The 20,205-nt window shown below is 37.6% G+C and overlaps 2 protein-coding genes across 7 annotated transcripts in view; both read left to right on the forward strand.

Moving 5' to 3' along the window:
• The window catches only part of LOC134670392 (calmodulin-binding transcription activator 2), a 171,080-nt gene that overhangs the window by 10,073 nt on the left and 140,802 nt on the right, over nt 1–20,205 (forward strand). For 3 of the 5 annotated variants that reach the window (XM_063528224.1, XM_063528225.1, XM_063528226.1), the window contains exon 2: nt 9,803–9,894. The gene's annotated coding sequence lies outside the window, so the exon portion shown is untranslated. Of the gene's footprint in view, nt 1–9,802; nt 9,895–20,205 lie in introns of those variants that run through there. The other 2 variants (XM_063528221.1, XM_063528222.1) reach the window with 1 other exon arrangement.
• The window catches only part of LOC134670407 (UDP-xylose and UDP-N-acetylglucosamine transporter), a 288,518-nt gene that overhangs the window by 625 nt on the left and 267,688 nt on the right, over nt 1–20,205 (forward strand). The window contains exon 2 of one of the 2 annotated variants that reach the window (XR_010099052.1): nt 1–4,340. Coding sequence is in view for 1 of the 2 variants with exons in the window: in XM_063528252.1 (XP_063384322.1) it covers nt 8–1,027 (1,020 nt within the window). In the remaining variant the exon portion in view is untranslated. Of the gene's footprint in view, nt 4,426–20,205 lie in introns of those variants that run through there. The other variant, XM_063528252.1, reaches the window with a different exon arrangement.

The raw sequence follows: 20,205 nt of genomic DNA on the forward strand, positions 1-20,205 counted from the left end.
ATTCAAAATGAATATCAAGGCAGCTTTGGCCATATGTATGGTCTTCGTTGGATGTTGTTCCAACGTAGTTTTTCTTGAATTGGTTGTGAAAGAAGACCCAGGCGCTGGTAATTTGGTAACATTCCTACAATTCTTATTCATCGCATTTTGCGGTTTTTGCACCGTTGGAAAATTCGGTACCGCGAAAAGGAACATACCATTCAAGCAATACCTCATTTTAGTTGGATTTTTCTGGACAAGCAGCGTGGCTAACAACTATGCGTTCGATTTCAACATATCTATGCCTTTACACATGATTTTTAGAGCGGGATCCCTAATGGCGAACATGGCAATGGGTGTATGGATATTGAAGAAGCAATACCCAGCGTTGAAATACTTGGCTATCTTCATGATATCTGCTGGTATAGCGATATGCACTATACAGTCGAGTGGAGAAGTTAAAGCCCCTAGAGAAACCCATTCAGATGCAGAAGAAGAAGCTAGATTGAAATTCATAGATTGGCTTTGGTGGTGTCTAGGCATAGCCATACTGACTTTTGCATTATTCGTATCGGCCCGAATGGGAATTTTCCAAGAATCCCTATACTCAAAATATGGAAAGCATCCTTGGGAAGCGCTGTACTATGCTCATTTATTACCGTTAGTAATCTGGCTACCATCAGCTCCAAATTTAATTGGACATGTAAAATTAGCCACAGTAACTGCCCCAGTGAATTTCCTAGGTTTCACATTGCCTATTCAAGTATTATGGCTGCTTTTATATGTAGTTACTCAAGGTCTATGTATTAGTTCTGTGTACGTTTTGACGACTGAATGTGCGTCTCTGACTGTGACTTTAACAGTGACTTTAAGAAAGTTTGTGTCACTTTTGTTTTCAATAGTTTACTTTAAGAATCCGTTTACGATCGGACATTGGATTGGGACACTTTTAGTGTTTATTGGTACTTTGATATTTACTGAATTATTGCAGAAGTTTGTTGCTCTGTTCTTGCCGACAAAAGTTGATGATAAAAAGAAGAAGAAGTAGTTTCTTTTCAAGTTTTTTTAATTATTTTTTCTGTAGAAGAATTCAATTTCATTTGTTATTTATCTTAAAGCATTTAATGGCTAGGAAAATATTTTTTCGTACCCGTATTCATAAATCATAACCAACAAATAGTTGAATCTATCACCTACTTATACATAATTATAATAAAAATCTACTTTAAGACCAGTTCTAGCTTCTAAAAGCCTAATACAACCTAATAGAATGTAAATATACTTTTAACGATAGCTAATAAAATATATTGTATAATTGAAAAATTATATAAATTCATATTCTTCTAGAATATCTAGATCAACCAATTTTCTTTGTATAATCTAATTTATCTATTTTTTATTGTTATATTTAGAGGGCGGAGTACCGGTGGCAAATTTCACACAAAAGGTATGGAGTCGTTTTTATAATTATTATTTTAGGCTTGAATAATAAAATTATTCATTTACCTAATGTACTTAGTATGGTGCCTACTCGTAAATTGGAAGTAAGTACTTAACACTATGCACTAAAATTCCGATAGAAGAAAGTTTTCTGGTAATAGATATAGTTAGGACTATTTTAAGCCTCCAAGGAAGTGAAACCGTGCGAAATAAACTCGAATTGGTTCTAGATAGAAACCCAGATGCTGACGAATTAAGGAATATGATTACAATGGAAAATTATAAACAAGTCCTTAAACATGCAACCATGACATCGGTAGATGTAGAGCGATCGTTTTCCACTCATAAATGGATCTTCAATAAATTAAGAAACCGATTCACTCCGAAAAACCAGGAACATGTGGCCATAGTCCAGTCATTTTATAACATGGATACGCCCTTAAATGTAGATTGTGAGGAGGACCTCGAACACATAATTCCAGTCCTCAATTGTAATTGAATGGTCTTGAAAATAATATATCGTTTGGCAGGTATAACTTCTTAGTCTAGTATTTAGTACCTAATGATAATGATTTGATAAGAAAACATATTATTATGTATTATAGATATTAACAACATATTACATTATATTTGTATGCTCGTAAGATAATTTCTATAAGTTCCTAAGAAATATTATGCAAAATTAATCATTTATTCGTTATTTATTTAATCATAAGAATACTTAGGCGACTCCATACATTTAGTGTGAAATTTGCCACCGGTACTCCGCCCTCTAGTTATATTCATATCTGCATTCATAAAAATTAAATGCTGATTGGTGATACTTTGCTTATATTTAATATTATAGTGATAGTAAAATTAATAATATGTGGACAAATGTAGACATTATCAAACTGCACAACGGGACTTAATCGCGTATTTAAGTTTTAAGATTTACCTCCGACGTTTCGAGGACGGCGTTGTCCCCGTGGTCTCGGAGAAGACTGGCTCAAGTTGACATCAACATCTTCTAGCCGCGCGAGTTTTTCGAACTACCCGCACTTGGTCTTGTTTATCAGTTTGAACGTTTTGCAGTTTGATAATGTTTAATAATCGTGAAAGTTTAAATAAATGTAGACATTTTTTTAAAGGTGCTATGCTCAATTTTACACTTAAAAGTGCCATAAGAAAAAACTCAAAATACCATAAAAAACATGTTGTGTCTCTTTCTACTAATGCAAATATAAAAACATCAGAAATAGACGATCAAATTTTCACCATAATGTTGTAAAAGCATAAATAATTCCTAATTAATGTTTCGCTCTGATAACTTACTACCTACGACTAATTAAATAATGTGAATCTACTTATGTAATAAATTAATGAATAATATAATGACATTAGCGGCATAATAAAGTATGTATTGAAAGATGTTAGAATAGTTATAAAACAATTCTTACAGTAAAAACAAATTACACTCACGCCAACATTATCGGTACAAACTAGCAAATTCTGGTTAATTGTCAATCAATATAACAAAGTTGAGGTAGTAAAATCAGCAATAACAAATAATATTACCACACTGTTCCGCCCGCTTGTACGATCGCCCACACTGTTAATTAACAATTCGTAAACTTTATTACAAAAGGCATAAGGTCCAACGTTGGACAGTTAGGATTGTTGCTGTTTGTACAATTGCCATCTGATATATCGGAGCCGCCAGGTTGCTCCTCTATTATCAAGGCAGAGTGCGTGTTCAGATGTTTTTGAGTACTTCGGCCGCTCCGATATATCTCAAGACGCCTGTACATGTACAAAGGCCTAAAAAAATGTGATATTCATTGACCTGTATACTTAATGTGACAATTTATAACATGAGGATAACCCTTGTAATCAGTTACAGCAAGTTTGTTACGGCACGACAACTTCTTTAAAACCATCATAGAAGGCAAGATAGAAGGAAAGAGAGGCAGGGGCAGACCAAGACGTAGCTATGTAGACCAAATAAAAGAAAAAGCTGGTGTCGTGTCGTATCAAGAGGTCAAAGCTATGAATTATGAGATTGAGAAATGGAAAATACACCACCGACAAGAGGATACCTCTTAAATTGAAGAAGAACTCCTGTAATAGGGTCAAAGTATTACTAAAAATCTTCCTTTCTTTTTAATCACCTCTGTACCATTGTAAGTAGATCTTTGACTACCCACAGTTGTCAAAGATATCAAGTTCAGGATTGGTTTGGTGGTAACAATTCTGGACTCGAAAATTACTCGATCGATAACAATTGTTCCATTTAAAATAATTACTACTTCGCCAAAATCATTGCGAAGTAGACCTTAAGATAAATGTTTTAAAATGGATTTTAGAGAGATAGTTTGAGTTTTATATCATTTTTCTACTGAGGTGACCAGTTTGAGCATTGACACGTAATATTAGTAAATTAGTAGTTGTAATTTTGTATTGAACAAAATTAAACTTTATTTTATAAATAGTATGGTTGTGTTTTAAATGTCACGAGTGGAAGATACGATATGTTGGATCGAAAATTGTCGTTTTACTATTTTTTTATAAGTGCCAGTTTTAACCTGTATAATGTGATTAAAAGTATTTTTTTACGAAAATATACAAAACTATCTTTTGATTTGCAAAATATACTTACCTAAAGAGGTCTTTAGATACCGATTTTAATGATTAATTATATAATATAGATAATACTTATAAGAAAAAGTAAAAACAAAATTTTAAAAGTGTTGTGAAAAATGGTAAAAAAATAGAAAAGTCAACTAATAACAAGTTATTTTTGAAATTTTGTTCGGAATTGCTCTATATAGTTTAATTAGTAGCATTTTCTTTGTTCCGTAGGTACGGTTAGCAAAACCATTAGCATAGCACACATAACTAATAACTTAGCTGATTGTACAACTATCTATTAAGTACATGGTGTTGTATGTAGGTACAGTTTAAGTAATTTAATTTTAAGTAACTTATGTGTTGTTAATTAAATAAATATCAATGATTCTTTATAAATGATATTTAATTTTTCCTGATCTCTACTACGGGGTTTATGTATAACGGCTCGATTCTGAAAATGTATTAGATCTCTACTAGACCTCAACAAGTTACGATATGGATAATTTAAAGATATTTTCACCTCAGCAGCTCGAACAAGGGTACTTTGCTTCTTAAAAACAGTGAGTAAAATGCGATTTGATCACTGAGTCATTTTGTCTCACTCAGTGAGCAAAATCGCATTTTGCTCACTGAGTGAGACAAAATGACATTCACGTGACCTTTATAGTCAAATGTCATTTCAACATGCGGGTCTAATACAAGTTCGATATACTTGGGTTCTATTATCTCTGTCCCTCTAGGTATGTTCTCACTGCTTAGGGTGAAAAATTTTGTGTACTACACGAGATCAAAGTTATTTACATCTCGTGCGCTTTTGAATCCCTTACTACGCTCAAGATTCTAAATTAGATTCTTTCGCTTGCACGGGACTCAAAATAGGCACTCGAAGAAATATCAAACTTTGATCTCTTGTTGTACAAATAACTATTGTAAGATAGATATGTCAAATTTGACGTTTCCGCGATTCTGGAGGCCCTCTTGAACGGTTTCGACAAGTTATGACTTAGATATCCAAGTCACATCTAGTCGATATCTAATGTAAATCTAGTTGATCTCTTTATCGTTTCTAGATCTTTTGATTATCTCGTTTCCCGAATACGCGTGTAAGTCACATATTTTGTTTAATTAATTCACTTGCAATTAAAACGCACGTGCAGATTCCTATTGACTAAATAAATGAATGATTGATTGATTTACTCTCGTTAACATATCACGCCATAATTATTTGCTTTATTACTGAAATGCCCAACGTACAGTCAGTCAGTCACCTAGTTACAACATATTTCGCGAGAAATATACCGCAAAAAATAAATAAATTATTTTTTTTTAAACACGACTGCTGCATTTTAAATCAAACTGAAAAGCTAAAAATAATGTTAATATGTTAGTCACATAATTTTATGAATCTAAATTACAATTATTACTAACGTATAGAACCGGCACACAGAACCAGTATTTTGCGCCATGAGTTGATGTTGTTTTGACAACAAACTATAGAAGCGGAGCGTGAATCTCGCGAAATAAACGCGTAAGCGCCATGAATCTTACGGCGCTTACGACGTTTTGTACACGTGGTACAGGTTGCGTTTACGACAATTTTATTATTTGGTATGGCTTCTTCTTCTTGCTCGCGTTATCCCGGCATTTCGCCACGGCTCATGAGAGCCTGGGGTCCGCTTGACAACAACTAATCCCATGATTTGACGTAGGCACTAGTTTTTACGAAAGCGACTGCCATCTGACCTTCCAACCCAAAGGGTAAACTAGGCCTTATTGGGATTAGTCCGGTTTCCTCACGATGTTTTCCTTCACCGAAAAGCGACTGGTAAATATCAACAGATATTTCGTACATAAGTTCCGAAAAACTCATTGGTATGGCTTCTCTATAGTAATAATATCTCAATGGTTGTAACTACAATAATTTGCAGTTTACTGTATGTTATAATAAATGCAAGTCATAATCTTAATATCCCATAAGCGCAAGTCATCTAGAAAAACATCATGATATCATCGATCTGTGGTATAGAACAAGGACATAGCGAAATCTGTTTAGTCATAATTACGTATCTATGTACCTACTTCGTTATCAATATTATTATCATCCATAATTAAACAAATACATAAAACGCCAGTTATTTAAAACGCCATAAAACGTCTTTAAGAGTGAATGTCTTTAAGTTGTTCAGTTGAAAAATGATGTCATGGTAGGTACGAGTGGTACGACACCCTCGGTATGTAAGCCCGACAAAGGCCTATTCGGATTTCGAGATAATCACAAGATCTAGAGACGATTTAGAGATCAACTAGATCTACATTAGATATCGACTAGATGTGACTTGGATATCTAAGTCATAACTTGTCGAAATCGTTCAAGAGGACCTCCAGAATCGCGGAAACGTTAAATTTGACATATCTATCTTACAAATATCTTTAAATTATCCATATCGTAACTTGTTGAAGTCTAGTAGAAACCTAATTCATTTTCCGAATCGAGCCGTTACGCTTGTTGATTTTTACAAGCTTTTATTTAGTTTCACCTGACCGTTGTCTGTCTGTCTATGTGTGTGTAATCAAACCTTGCAAGTTAAATTTGATCCACTTCCCGGTTTCCGATTGAGCTGAAATTTTACATGCATGTATAAATCGGTTGATAATGCAATATTATGGTACCATCGAGCTGATCTGATGATGGAGACAGGAGGTGGCCATAAGAACTCTGTGATGAAACAACGCGACCTAATTGTGTTTGGGGTTTTTAGAATTGTCTCGATGAGTGTTAGTTGTCTGTCGTAAGAAAAGTACAGCCAGCGATAAAAGCTTGTACCAAAAATGAAATTTTTGCCAAAAACTTATTTTAAATAAATATTTATCAAGAACTTTATTTAACGCCGTTAATCTCCGTCGTCAGCCATTTTAATCCCGCCACAAACATGGCGTCGTAAATAACGCCCTCTCAGCAAAAAAATACATTACTCGAAATACTTTAACTAGATTTAAACCCTACGAATGTCGCACGTTATCCGTTAGCACAGATCGCTTGTTAACATTAGACAGAGCATTTGAGACTAATACTCGCAAGGGAGGTATCGTCTTGGGTCGTCCCATTAGTTTTTCGTCAAATTCTTAAATTAGTCCTATTCTGCTTTCGTCAGAATACTACATTGAAAGCCACCGACGATTGTGACGAATGTGGAATTGGTGACGAAAGCAGAATAGGACTAATTTAAGAACTTGGCGAAAAACGAATGGGACGACCCAAGATGGTAACGCAAGGGAGCGTGTGTGATAGAAATGTAGGAATGGTAGGTATGTGTAAAAGTCAAGTTATTTAGGACACAAGATGGCAGACCCTTTTTTTTTGACGGATTGGGAATGCGTTTATGCACGGAGTGTGGGACTCGCCGCTCCTTTCCCCTCTCCTGGCAAGAGAGGGGGAGAATTTGGCCCTACCCACTAAACCCACTCCGGCGTTTCACCCTCTCTGCCGTTCGTGAGGGCGCACTGGGATCGACTAGGATGACATTCCACCACGACCCTGCAACGCGCAAAGAAGTGTGCGTGAACTAAACTGCAAAACGTAATTCAAGACCAAAAAAAGTAAGAAATGTTGCCACTTTTTTACTAGCGCGTCTTGTATTTATGTAAAAATAAGTAAATAAAAGTACTTTTTTTAAATCGTAGCAGTAAAATTACGAATAAATAAATTATCTTAGCGTGATTATTTATCAAAACGAATTTACAATTATACAAACGAATTACTGCAGTGGCAACATTGTCGTACTTTTTTTGGTCTTGAATTACGTTTTGCAGTATAGGAAGGAACACCTGTAGCCGTACCAAGAGGCGCACGAGTTGACATTTGATGTTTAGGTACCTACGTTAGCAACTTCGTTAACTCGATCGCAGTCCATCTTGCTCGCATATATTGGTGGGTAGGTAGGGGTAGAGAGATGGAATGCGGCGATAAATTATGTCAAACGCTACTCGTGGTAGCCGTGCTTATTATTGTTTTGTAATGTCAATATTAATTTTATGTTATCGATTTAGACTTGGTACAATACAAGGTGGCGGCTACTGAAATTCCTCAGCGCGCAGTTACGAGAATATGACGAAAAATACCAAAAATTTCATGGTAAATTATGGCAAAGTATTTTAAGCCAGATTTTTTAGGTAATCTGCAGTTTGAGGGTATTGCGATAAGTAACTCTAATTCAGCTGGTCAAACAAATGGAGGAAACATGACGTGTTTCACGTTCTTCTTTCATACTTCGGATTCGGAGTTCTTACTTCTCGATTGAATTATTTTATTACCTACATAGCAGAGGGTCTTTCGCAAAAATAATAATTCGATATCTATCTCTATCACTCTTGCAGCGAACGAAAGAGAGGCAGACAACGAAAGTCCGATTTCCTTTCATAACGCACGATCAAGTAGGGGGTAATCTACAACCGTTAGACCGCGATCGGGCACAAAATTAGTGAGCGCTCGAGCACAAGCTTGGCTTGCGAAATTTCCTTCTCGAATATTCCCATGCAACCCTAACTTTGCCGTTGGCACAATGAAAAACAAGCGGAAATGACCCTTTACTCCTTTAACTTATGAGTCAAGTGCAGTTTGAGAGAGCGCTCGTTAAAGTTGCACAGTGGCGAGGGACGGCGACGGAATTTCAACAAGTTGGACCATTGGACTGTAGCTTTTCTAGGTTGCGTATAAAACCTTATTCTGTTGGGATATAGTTTAAAATCGCTTGTTCCAAAGGCAAATGTTGCAGGGTGTTTGTGGAAGGTTAGGTGCACCGAGAGGCATTCCTGACGAATGTTGCCAAAAACTGGCCAGTTTTCACCTCGCCTTAATGTTTTGCTTGCTATAAAGATTTTTTATTAGCTTCGCGGTAAGAGTTTAGGTAAACTTTGGGGTTGGGGGAAAATGTACAATTGCACGGCTCCTGTTTTGGTATATTGCATTTAAGGTGGTGGAAACCACATCAGAATATAGTAACCATCTAAATCGCTTTGATCTCCAGGACCCCTATTCGACAAGCGACGTTTGACGTATCGTGTTGATCTCCCGTTGATGTGGGAAAAATCGTAAGTTCTCGAATACGTACAATGTCAAAATTTGACATTAACAATCCACAGTTAGGGTGACAAGCAAACCAAACTGAACCACCCTTAGTTTAGAGTTGAGTTTTGGTTGTACCAAATGATATTATCCACCGTTGAATGGAATCAACACTCAGTATGCAATAAAATCAACTGTTGATTTGACGTGGATGCGAAATCTGACAGTTGTACGTGTCGAATTTGGCCCCAGTTAATAGACGAATCGCTTTATGATGAGCAGTTACATTCGCCAACACCAGAGGGGTTACAGGTGCAATGCCGGGCTTTAATATAGGAGTATACTCTTTTCTTGAAGGTTCGACAAGGTCGTAAATTTTCTAGAGAAACGCACAGTCGAGGATTGCTAACCATCTAAGTGATGAAGATGGAAATGTCATGTCTCCTCTACACGATGGGCCAGCGCCGGCCACTCCAAGGGACGCAGCTAATGCAGCTATGCGGTAGATCGAGATAGCAATATCGCTTGCTCCCTCTAACGCACAAATGCGTCCCTTGGAGTGGCCGGCGCTAGACCATCTTGTATTTTTTCGGGATTTTTTCGGGAGTTGGTGCCATAATAAAAGTAGCTCAGTTTAGCGAGTAGAATCGAGCCCTGAATTTAAAGCCCCATGGTCAGTAACACCCTGTAAAGCTGCTTTCTCTCTTCCAGATGGCGAGCCCATCAAATTGCCGGAAAACCTGGAGAGTCTGCCGCGCGCTGAACACTTCGCTGCCCAGAGGCACCGCTGGAACACCAATGAGGTAAGGACATTTTTATTTTCCACCATCGAAACAAAGTTAAGATGCCTACCAGTAAGCAAAGACTTTGTAAACGCGCACAGATGTTGAGCATAATTTTTTGCCATCGTATTTTCTCGGAAATGTTCGCATTTGTCAAGCTACTTAAGTTACCTCAGTACTTTTAGTAATTGTATTTTTTTATAAACACAATATCTTAGTAAAACACAAATGATGCCCTCAAAACTAACTAATCTTCTTCAAAGTAAAATCACAACACTATTTAACATATACAAATTAAACCAAGGTACTGATAACAGTGATAATGCTGTCTAAGACAGATAAGCCTAAATGGACTCATTACACGCTCTGATTGTAAAGTGAAAAATAAATGAGTTGTTAGGGAAAATTGCCTTGAGGCATTAAAACCGCTTTTGTAATTGTTTATTTAATGCAGTTTAGTATAAAATAAATAAACTCTGTGAGCTGTAGTCTTCGCGAACCTCCATGGATGAGCCATTTTGAAAAAATAAAAACCCAATAACTGGATCAACAAAAACATCTGAAAAATTATTGAATCTGCTCACCAACGAGATTCGGTTGAAAAATGCGACCTGTAGACGGGAGCATCCGGACAAACGAAATAATTTTTGCCCAAATAAAAATGAGACCTTCGTTTTCATTGTCAATAAAATTCTATAGGTATAGGTGTAGGTATTTGTGTAATGGGAAATATCTATTATTACTATTACCTGCAAAATATCCACGTGTACATATATCTCATAAAGTTGAACTTTCTTTTTTAACGTTTAAAATAGATTTTCTCTTATTTGCTGTAAGTAAATCTTTTTTTCAATTTTCAAAACCTTTTCTTTTAATTAACCATAATTTTAATCGTTAGAGCGAAATTCAAAGAAATTATCAAAATTGTTTGATATCGATTCTGTAACTAGGATGCTGGCGGCATTTCCTCGCTGTACCTATCGCAATGCTGATACGTTGTGCAAGGTAGCCGCCAGCTCAAATTGTATTATAAGTACCTAGTTGTTTAATAGTAGTCCATTAGCTACTTGTCAAATAGGTACCTATTTGCGTGGATGTCTAGATACCACAAATAAAAATAACCTAATCGAGGTGATACCCCAAAACACAAGGGAGTCGAGCCGTATTAGCATACTCCATTAGTCAAAATGTCATTGCCGATTCATTAGTATGACCTTAACTTTATTTCGGTACTTTTGGCTTCATTGAGACAAAGGGCATGGTTTTCTTTACCACTTGATTTTCGGAAATTGGGTCAAAATTCTTTTCGATGTGGTTGTTTTTTGTCCCCAAAAAATGTGACGGAGTGGAGCTTTTTGTATGGGGTGCAATTTAGTCTGTTATTTTTCTCAAGAGAATTATAAGTAATCTACAACACTGGTAAGACATGCAATAGCACTCACCTTTTTTAATTATATGATAAAAGACAAAAATAGAAGAGTGACAGAGTGGTCAGAAACAAGGCAACGAAGAAATTTTTGACCCAGTTAATGAAACAGGCGTGGTTAGCATACTTAGACATACCTAATTTAGGAAAAGTAATACATCCGACAAAAATAAAGTCAATCAAAATTATAACTTTCTGGCAAAAAAATACCTACCTATAAACAATTTTAAGAGGAGGTTAGAACTTGAAATTGAAGTTTTTATACTATAAAAAAATCACATAGAAGTTATTCTAGTGCCAAGGGAAAAGTTTTATGAAAAAGGTTAAAATCACTGGGTTGTATTATGATTTCATTTCGAATTCAAATTAAACAAGTAAACATAACTCTAACAATAACCAACATTAGAATAAAATAATTCAAAACCTTTGTCCCAGTATGCATATGCCCGCTATGTCCGCCGAAGGACATAGCTCACGAATTAGCATATCTTCATTAAGTCTAAACAGTCTTAACTACAACAATATAACCAATAAACTTTCAACCTTATAGGCTAGAAGATAAGGTTGGAATTATAGCAACATAGCATGAAGGGTTGCAACTTCAGTCGCGGGATACATAGCCTAGTTACTGTTACTCTACGCATCTCATTAGCAGTGTTAATCTAAACACTTTACCAGGTGTACTCGACTGTGACGTATGGACCTAACCTATCTCACCTAGATATAGTCATGGACCTAAGAGATACACACATACAAATAGCATACGCTAAACCAAAGCCTAAACAGTGATTTCATTATAGTTTGTTTTTTTAGCATTAGAAAGAACTCCATAGAAGCAAACGTGCAGTTTTTATCAGGCTCTTTAATTGTAAAAAAATATTGAATTATCTAATGTAGCATGGTCAATACATATAATTTACTTCAAATTATTACCGCTAAAAGTGCTGCATTTGGAACCACAAGCTTACTTCTGCGAAGTTCTTTCTAATGCTAAAAAAAACGAACTATACACGCTTGCTTCACACTCATACAGACTGACATGACAGCTCAGGTTTCGAGTTGTAAATGCCCCCTTCAGGTCATATCAAAGCTTTTAAATAACACTGTCGGCCCTATTCGAACTTTAAGATACGTCAGCTAATAGATCTTGAAACGATATGGATTAGATATGTCAGTGTCAAATGTGACGTTTCTTCAAAGAAAAATGTCACTTTTGACACTGACACATCTAATCCATATCGTTTCAAGGTCTATTAGCTGACGTATCTTAAAGCTCGAATAGGGCAGTGTGTCGCGCGTCGTCGTCATGCGTAAATATGATCTCAGAATTTGATGTTTGCTCGAAAACCGACAGTATGGCGATTACGCTCCATCATCGCCGGTCATGAGCCACTGTAGGACATTAAGCTCTCCACACAATCGGGATCACCTGTAATTGCCCATCATGGCCAATGGTGTAGAGGGGCCATAAGATATTTAGAATTGTTGTTTGAAATGTCAGTTATTGATCTATTGTCACAAGTCTAAATTCAAACTTTTGATGGCTCCTCTACACGATGGGCCAGCGCCGGCCACTCCAAGCGACGCAGCCATGCGGAAGAATGAGATAGCAACATCACTTGCTCCCTCTAACGCATAAATGCATCCCTTGGAGTGGCCGGCGCTGGCCCATCGTGTAGAGGAGCCATGAGCACCCTTCCATTGGTAGGGGCCTAAAAGCCAATCTGCGCGGTAAGTAGGCTAAAACAGAGATATGAGACACTCATGACGGGTTGCATTATACATGAATCACCCGCGATTTACGCCTCGCTTAATAGTGTGTGTGTGCTGTAATTAACACACACACTATTAAGCGAGTTATTATGGTAGTTGTGTGCACAGGTAAATAAGGCAGCTGTTTGACTGCCGGCAGGAAGCGAGTATTTTTTATATTTTTTATGTAGTTGTGGTTTGTGATAGTAAACGTGTTCCCTATCACCTGCGATTCATCTCCTCTTAATGATGATGTGTTTGTGCTGTAATTAACTTAGTTGTGTGGATAGATGCCTAAGGCAGCTATCTGACTGAAGATTATAAGTAGAAGCAAGTATTTTCTATGAGTTAGTGTTAGAAAAAATATTCCCTAGCAGTGTAAACTACAATCAATACCTATTATGCTTTTATTTACACAAGATTTTTCGCTCATATTTACCTCTTCGCTACTAAGAGGTATTTTTCTCCTAAGTCAGTTTCCAAGGCTCTTACATGTACAACAACATTGGGTTGTTAATTTTTATGCTGCGCAAAAATATAGATTCGTTAGTTGCTTTCTCGCTGCGGCTCGGACAGCTGCCTTATGTAGTGGCATAACGAGAGCTATGGGTTTGACTATTAACATATATAAAACCACGAAGGGTTCCGTACCACAAAGCAAAAAAAAAACAAAAAAAAGCAAAAAAAAAACGGTCACCCATCCAAGTACTGACCACTCCCGACGTTGCTTAACTTTGGTCAAAAATCACGTTTGTTGTATGGGAGCCCCATTTAAATCTTTATTTTATTCTGTTTTTAGTATTTGTTGTTATAGCGGCAACAGAAATACATAATCTGTGAAAATTTCAACTGTCTAGCTATCACGGTTCGTGAGATACAGCCTGGTGACAGACGGACGGACGGACAGCGAAGTCTTAGTAATAGGGTCCCGTTTTACCCTTTGGGTACGGAACCCTAAAAATTTGGATTAACGAGACATACAGGGTGTCTCTGCCCAATTAGAAATCACCTTTTCTCACTTTATCAAAATCGGAATTTCAAAATAATAACAATTGAGTTTAATAAGGTCTAATTAAAATTTTCTTGGGACTCGATGATGTTTTATTGTGTGCTGGGTCATTTTTAAAAATCATGGTTTTAGTAGATTACAATTCCTCATTAAGATTGTGCAAGTTTAATCAATTTTATCATTGTCCATGCATTCACTAAGTAATATATCTTAGAACAATTAATTACCTATGTTTATTTTCAAAAACTTTGCGACGTTGTTTATTGGTTGCCAGCGATTCTTGAGATTAGTTTCGCCAGATTCTTTAGGATGCAAATAGGAAAGTGCTAGGACTCCCGATGTTCTGAATCTCGAGCACTTTAAAAGCGTAAAAGCGATACATTAAAAATGTGAAAACCAAAGTAATTCAAATTGAATTTATTTTCCGGCAGTTAACTGCGGCGGACGTGGTTTAAGCTCCGTAAATGCTGTTTTACACGCTAGTGGTTTATAATATTTGAGATGTACTTCTTAGGAAATATTCAGTACGAATATCGTTTAACAACCTACTGTATTTTTACCGCGCTTATAAGCTTCACTACGTATAATTATGTATTTGTATGTTTGCTGCAAGTCTTGTAACTTAAATATGCGCCACTTTCTGGACCTATCTGATTCAATTGAAATTTGGAATACCACTTCCGTATTTTCGATGACAATGCAATAATAATGCTAACATGGAGCTGATCTGATGATGCAGTTGGAAAGTAGCAAACGGAACTCCTCAATGGGAAAACACAAACAAATCAAATTTATGAGATGAAGTACAATCAACAATAAAACATGACAAAGCTCTTTCAATAAAGAATAAAAAAAACAATAAGAGTGTGTCACAAAAAAAATACATTTTAATACATCTCCGGAAACAAGTACTTGCATAAATACCCAAAGTCAGTCAGTACTTATATGTGTTAATGTGAAAACCCGTTGTTAGTGAAAACGTATTTCCCCCAGTTAAACCATTTTTATTATGATTAGGTAGGTGTATTGTGATAAAACCATGAAAAGACTCGAAGTGGATTTTTCGCGTCACCCAGCGCGAGCGATCGTTTCATATCAATATCAAAACCTTTACCTTATTTATAATCAGGATACCACTCAAAGTGTTAAGCGGTAAAAGTTAGCCCCAAATCGATGACCCTAAAATAACTTACCTATTTCAGGCCTTTGAGTGGTTGACCTTATTAAAGTAGAGCGGCCGGGCATTAGTAAATCTAACTTTTAATTACAGGTATAATCAATTTCTACTTCAATGTCTACTTGCCCTTAAAACAGTGCCCTGAGCAATTATTATTATTATTATTCAGAGCCTACTATGCTGGGCAAAGGCTTCGCCCCTCTTCTTCTACTAGTCTCTGTTTGATAGTGCTATATCTGGCCAGCCTGAAGGAGTCCGAGTTATCCCACCATCGCCGACGAGGCCTGCCGGCTCCCCGTTTAGACTCGTGGGGTTCCCACTCTGTGGTTAACTTGGCCCACAAGTCGTCCGGCATTCAGCAGATATGACCAGGCGAATCCCATTTTAACTTAGCCGCTGTCCGAGCTACGTCTATTATTCGAGTCTTAGAGCGCAGCACGTGTCATATAAAAATAATCTAGAGGTATCTTAAATTTTTCAGCTCCCAACTCACTTCCTTGCGGTACGCCCGTTAACCAATTTCGCCGCTACACTTGCCTCGCTATTGTTTCTATAATTACGTATGCTCGTACACAAAATAGTTCTTAATTAGTGAATGCATTGGACTGTACTCAACAGCGTACGTACAGTCAGCGTGATAATGAGGCCTTAGGAAATTAACGCTAATGAAGAGAATGTACAATTGTACATGGCTGTATATGGAGCTTAAATTAATGTACATAGGATAAACGTGTATTTAGTATTTACTTATTAGCCGACTAAAGAAGGGAAGGTAATGTTCTTTGAATCCGTATGTGGATATTATATTGTCGTTGTTTTGCTATTTACCTAGGTACTTGACATACTGCTGTATATTTAATAGGATATATAATTAATAGGATCACTCGTGAGTCTGTCTGTCCGACAATTCCCCCCCCCCCCTTTATCTCTGAAACTACTGGGCCTAAAATTTTGAAAAAAATAATACATAAAATAGTACTTTACCTATAAATGACAGGAAAACCCAGGTATTAGAAAATGTGAAAGCGAAAAAATGAAGCGTGAGTCGGACTTATGCCCCTTATAACCCTTGGAACGCGAGTGTGACTCGCACTTGACCGGTTTTTTCATTTGATATAACTTAGTTGGTCAGTCAATCTCCGGTCAAAATTCTGAGGTCAAGGTCACTCAAACATCAACAAACCCAAAACCTTTATCAAAACAAAAGTTCCCATTTCCGCAACAAACGCATCTTCGCAAACAGAAAGCACTTGATATTGCGTGCCTCAAATCAATTAATCGTGTTTCGGAACGCGCCGAAACGAAGCCACGGTTCCGGCCATTAATACGTGGTGGTCACGTTAGGGGGTCTGTTGTAGCTATCTCTAAAACACGTGGATTAGATTGAAGTTATATTGGTTCCTTTTTTAGGGTTCCGTAGCCAAATGGCAAAAAACAATAAATTTTGGGGGTCCCCCATACTTAGCACTGAAACTTAAATTTTTTTTTTTCATCAAACTCATACGTGCTATCTATGGATAGGTCTTCAAAAATGATATTAAGGTTTCTAATATCATTTCTTTCCAAAACTGAATAGTTTGCGCGAGAGACACTTCCAAAGTGGTAAAATGTGTGCCCCCCCTGTAACTTCTAAAATAAGAGAATGATAAAACTAATAAAAATATATGATATACATGCAAACTTCCACCAAAAATTGGTATGAACGAGATCTAGTAAGTAGTTTTTTTTAATCGTCATAAATCGTAAACCGCAATTTTATTATGTTACTTGCTGCTGCGGAACCCTTCATGGGCGAGTCCGACTCGCACTTGTCCGCTTCTTATTTACCATTAATTTTCTTTGAATGAATTTGACAATGATTCTGGGGATGAATAGCTAAAATATGTCAATTATTTTGGAGTCATATTTGTAGATCGTTCAGTATTTATTATATGTATGTACCAAAAGTACAAATAGCAGCTAAATGTAGAACTAGATTGAATTGTCAAATATTGTCTAAACATATAATATTTTTAAACGTGCGAGAGGATGACTATGTAGTCAAAAAGGTCCTGAACATACCAAACCGATCCAGAGGACGAGGTAGACCACCCGCTACATGGTGGACCAAAATACAAAAAGAGATGAACCAGGACAGCCTAACTACGCAGAAAACCCAGAACAGAGCTCTCTTGCGCAAACGTACAAGGAGACCCGACCCCAGATGAGCTGGGAAGAGGGTTGGCCAAAGAAGAATTTATAATATTTTTAAACGTATTGGTCTTGAATGTCGTCTCTCAATGCTGTCCCAAGTTCTATTTATTGAAGTTCGAATCGGGCGGATCGGGCCGATAATATTTGTTTTTACGCGTGCTTAATACTTTATGGTGCGTGAAGGTTATCGAGAGTTTGAGGGTGAGCTGTTTTTTATGACGTTTCTACCCAATTAAGCACATGTAGAAGGTCTCTTGCAAGCAGCGTCTATCCTCCATCGTTCAAGCTCGCATCCTCACTTTCTTTGGACACGTTTCTCGACGTGGAGATGTATCCATAGAGCGACTGGTAGTGCAGGGCAGAGTAGAAGGTACCCGAGCGCGAGGTAGGTCGCCGATGAGGTGGACGGACCAAATTAAGGCAGCAATGGACGGCCCCTTGCACGAATGCGCTAAACGCGCAGCCGTCAGGGAGTGGTGGAGGCGAGCCGTCAAACGTGTCACAAAGGGAGACTTCCAATGATGACCACGACCGCTCTGTCAAGAGTGACCCGATCAAGAAGAAGAAGAAGGTCTCTTTTCTTACTCTCTTTGAGTGAAGCGCTTAAAAATACATTATAAGGGTAACTTCGGAGTTTTTGATAGGTTCCTTCTGAAAGGAAAGGAGTTTTTTTGGAATGTCTTAACTAAAACGTAGAACTAAAGAGGAAGTGTATTTACCGAAAAGATTTTTTAGGGTTCCGTACCCAAAGGGTAAAACGGGACCCTATTACTAAGACTTCGCTGTCCGTCCGTCCGTCCGTCCGTCCGTCCGTCCGTCTGTCACCAGGCTGTATCTCACGAACCGTGATAGCTAGACAGTTGAAATTTTCACAGATGATGTATTTCTGTTGCCGCTATAACAACAAATACTAAAAACAGAATAAAATAAAGATTTAAATGGGGCTCCCATACAACAAACGTGATTTTTGACCAAAGTTAAGCAACGTCGGGAGGGGTCAGTACTTGGATGGGTGACCGTTTTTTTTTTGCTTTTTTTTGTTTTTGTTTTTTTTTCATTATGGTACGGAACCCTTCGTGCGCGAGTCCGACTCGCACTTGCCCGGTTTTTTTAATTTAGACGCCAGATAATTATCGATACTACAAAATAGGCAATATCAAACTTTTATAGGTAATGTTTTTATTTCCAGTCGGAGACAACCCTAACGCAGACGTCCTCGATCTCAACCCTAACGACGTGTCGCGAAAATGCCATTACGTGAATTAAAATAAATTCCGTCGTAGGATCAGAGTGCCGTCTGCGTCTCGGCCTCTCGGCTGGAACCATGCTGTAACCACATGGTTACGATATTTGCAATCCTTAGGGCTAATTTAGACGGCGCACGAACTCGCATGCGATTTTAGTTACATTGCGGACGTAGTTACATCCATCTCAACCGACCGATCAAAACCCGCATGAAACTCGCATGCGAGTTCTCTTATCGTCTAAACGAGCCCCGGTCAAGGAGTGGTAAAGTACCGTTCGCGTTCAGACTACATCAGCCTTAAGTACTGTGTCAAATTTCGGGCTTCAATACTGCTCCAGTAAAAATTGCGATAGCAAATAGGGACCGTGCGCGTTGGAGGGTCTGCCATCTTGTGGCCTGAATCGGAAACATATGTGCACATGTACATTGCCAAAGCAAGTGCTACCATCTTCCGGAAGACGACATTCAAGACAAATACGTTTAAAAATATTATACGTTTAGACAATATTGCGGTACGTTTCCTTGTTCATAATGTGCATAGTAGGTTACATCGGCCATCTTGTGGGCTACATCGGAAGTATAAACGACACATTTACGCCTCGCGCCAAAAATCTAACGGAGCTAAGCTGCCCCCTATAGTTCATGCACGGGGCCTATAGCCCCAAATGCGCCATTCTAAACCCATGTGCACGTGCCAGGTTATAGAAAAGTGTTTAAAGACGGAATACCATGGACGTACCCGTTAGTTTTGCGTTAGGTTAGGAATTAGGGTAATAATGTAATTGATGTTGACCTTTAATTCTGTATGAATGGAGTGAAATATTTTCTTTAATTAAATGGACTAGAATTGTTGTGAATGGTGTAACAATTTTGATTGATGAACAAATATTGATTGATTGATATTTATTGAAATCAAATTTTACAGCATTACAGCTAACACTAATGCACTGTAAAATTAAGTAGTAAAATTAAATAATAAGTAATTAATTAATTAATAAAGCGATTAATAAGCTACCTATTGCATGTTTGATTCGCAAAACGTAAAAAATCATTAAATAGTTTATGACTTTCGTCGGCAAACAAGTCGGAGTTAGGTGCAAAAGATAAGAAATTATTAAGGAATGTCCGGGAACGGACAATTGGAGAGTACTGGTGTGCAGTCGTGTGAATGGTTCCATTATCTAGCAGGCGATAGCTACTGTTGTACGATGTAGCAGCATACTGGGTGTTCGTAGAACCGGCATTGTGGATGTGGGCATGAAGGCCGCGAAGCTAAAGTGGGACTGGGCAGGGTACGTCTGCCGAATGCACCCGGAGCGTTGGACCAAACTAGCTACAGACTGGACGGATCTCGGGGCCGAGGAAGACCGAAACGGAGATGGCGGGACGACCTTGACACATTTTGTAAAGAGTGGCGGGAGTGTGCATCGGATAGGACCAAATGGCGGGAAAGAAGGGAGGCCTTTGCCCAGCAGTGGGACGCTCCTATAGGGTAATAAAATATAAAACAAATATGTATATGAACTTTC

The sequence above is a fragment of the Cydia fagiglandana genome, chromosome 13 (genome assembly GCF_963556715.1).
Source record: "Cydia fagiglandana chromosome 13, ilCydFagi1.1, whole genome shotgun sequence".
NCBI classification, from domain to species: Eukaryota; Metazoa; Arthropoda; class Insecta; order Lepidoptera; family Tortricidae; genus Cydia; species Cydia fagiglandana.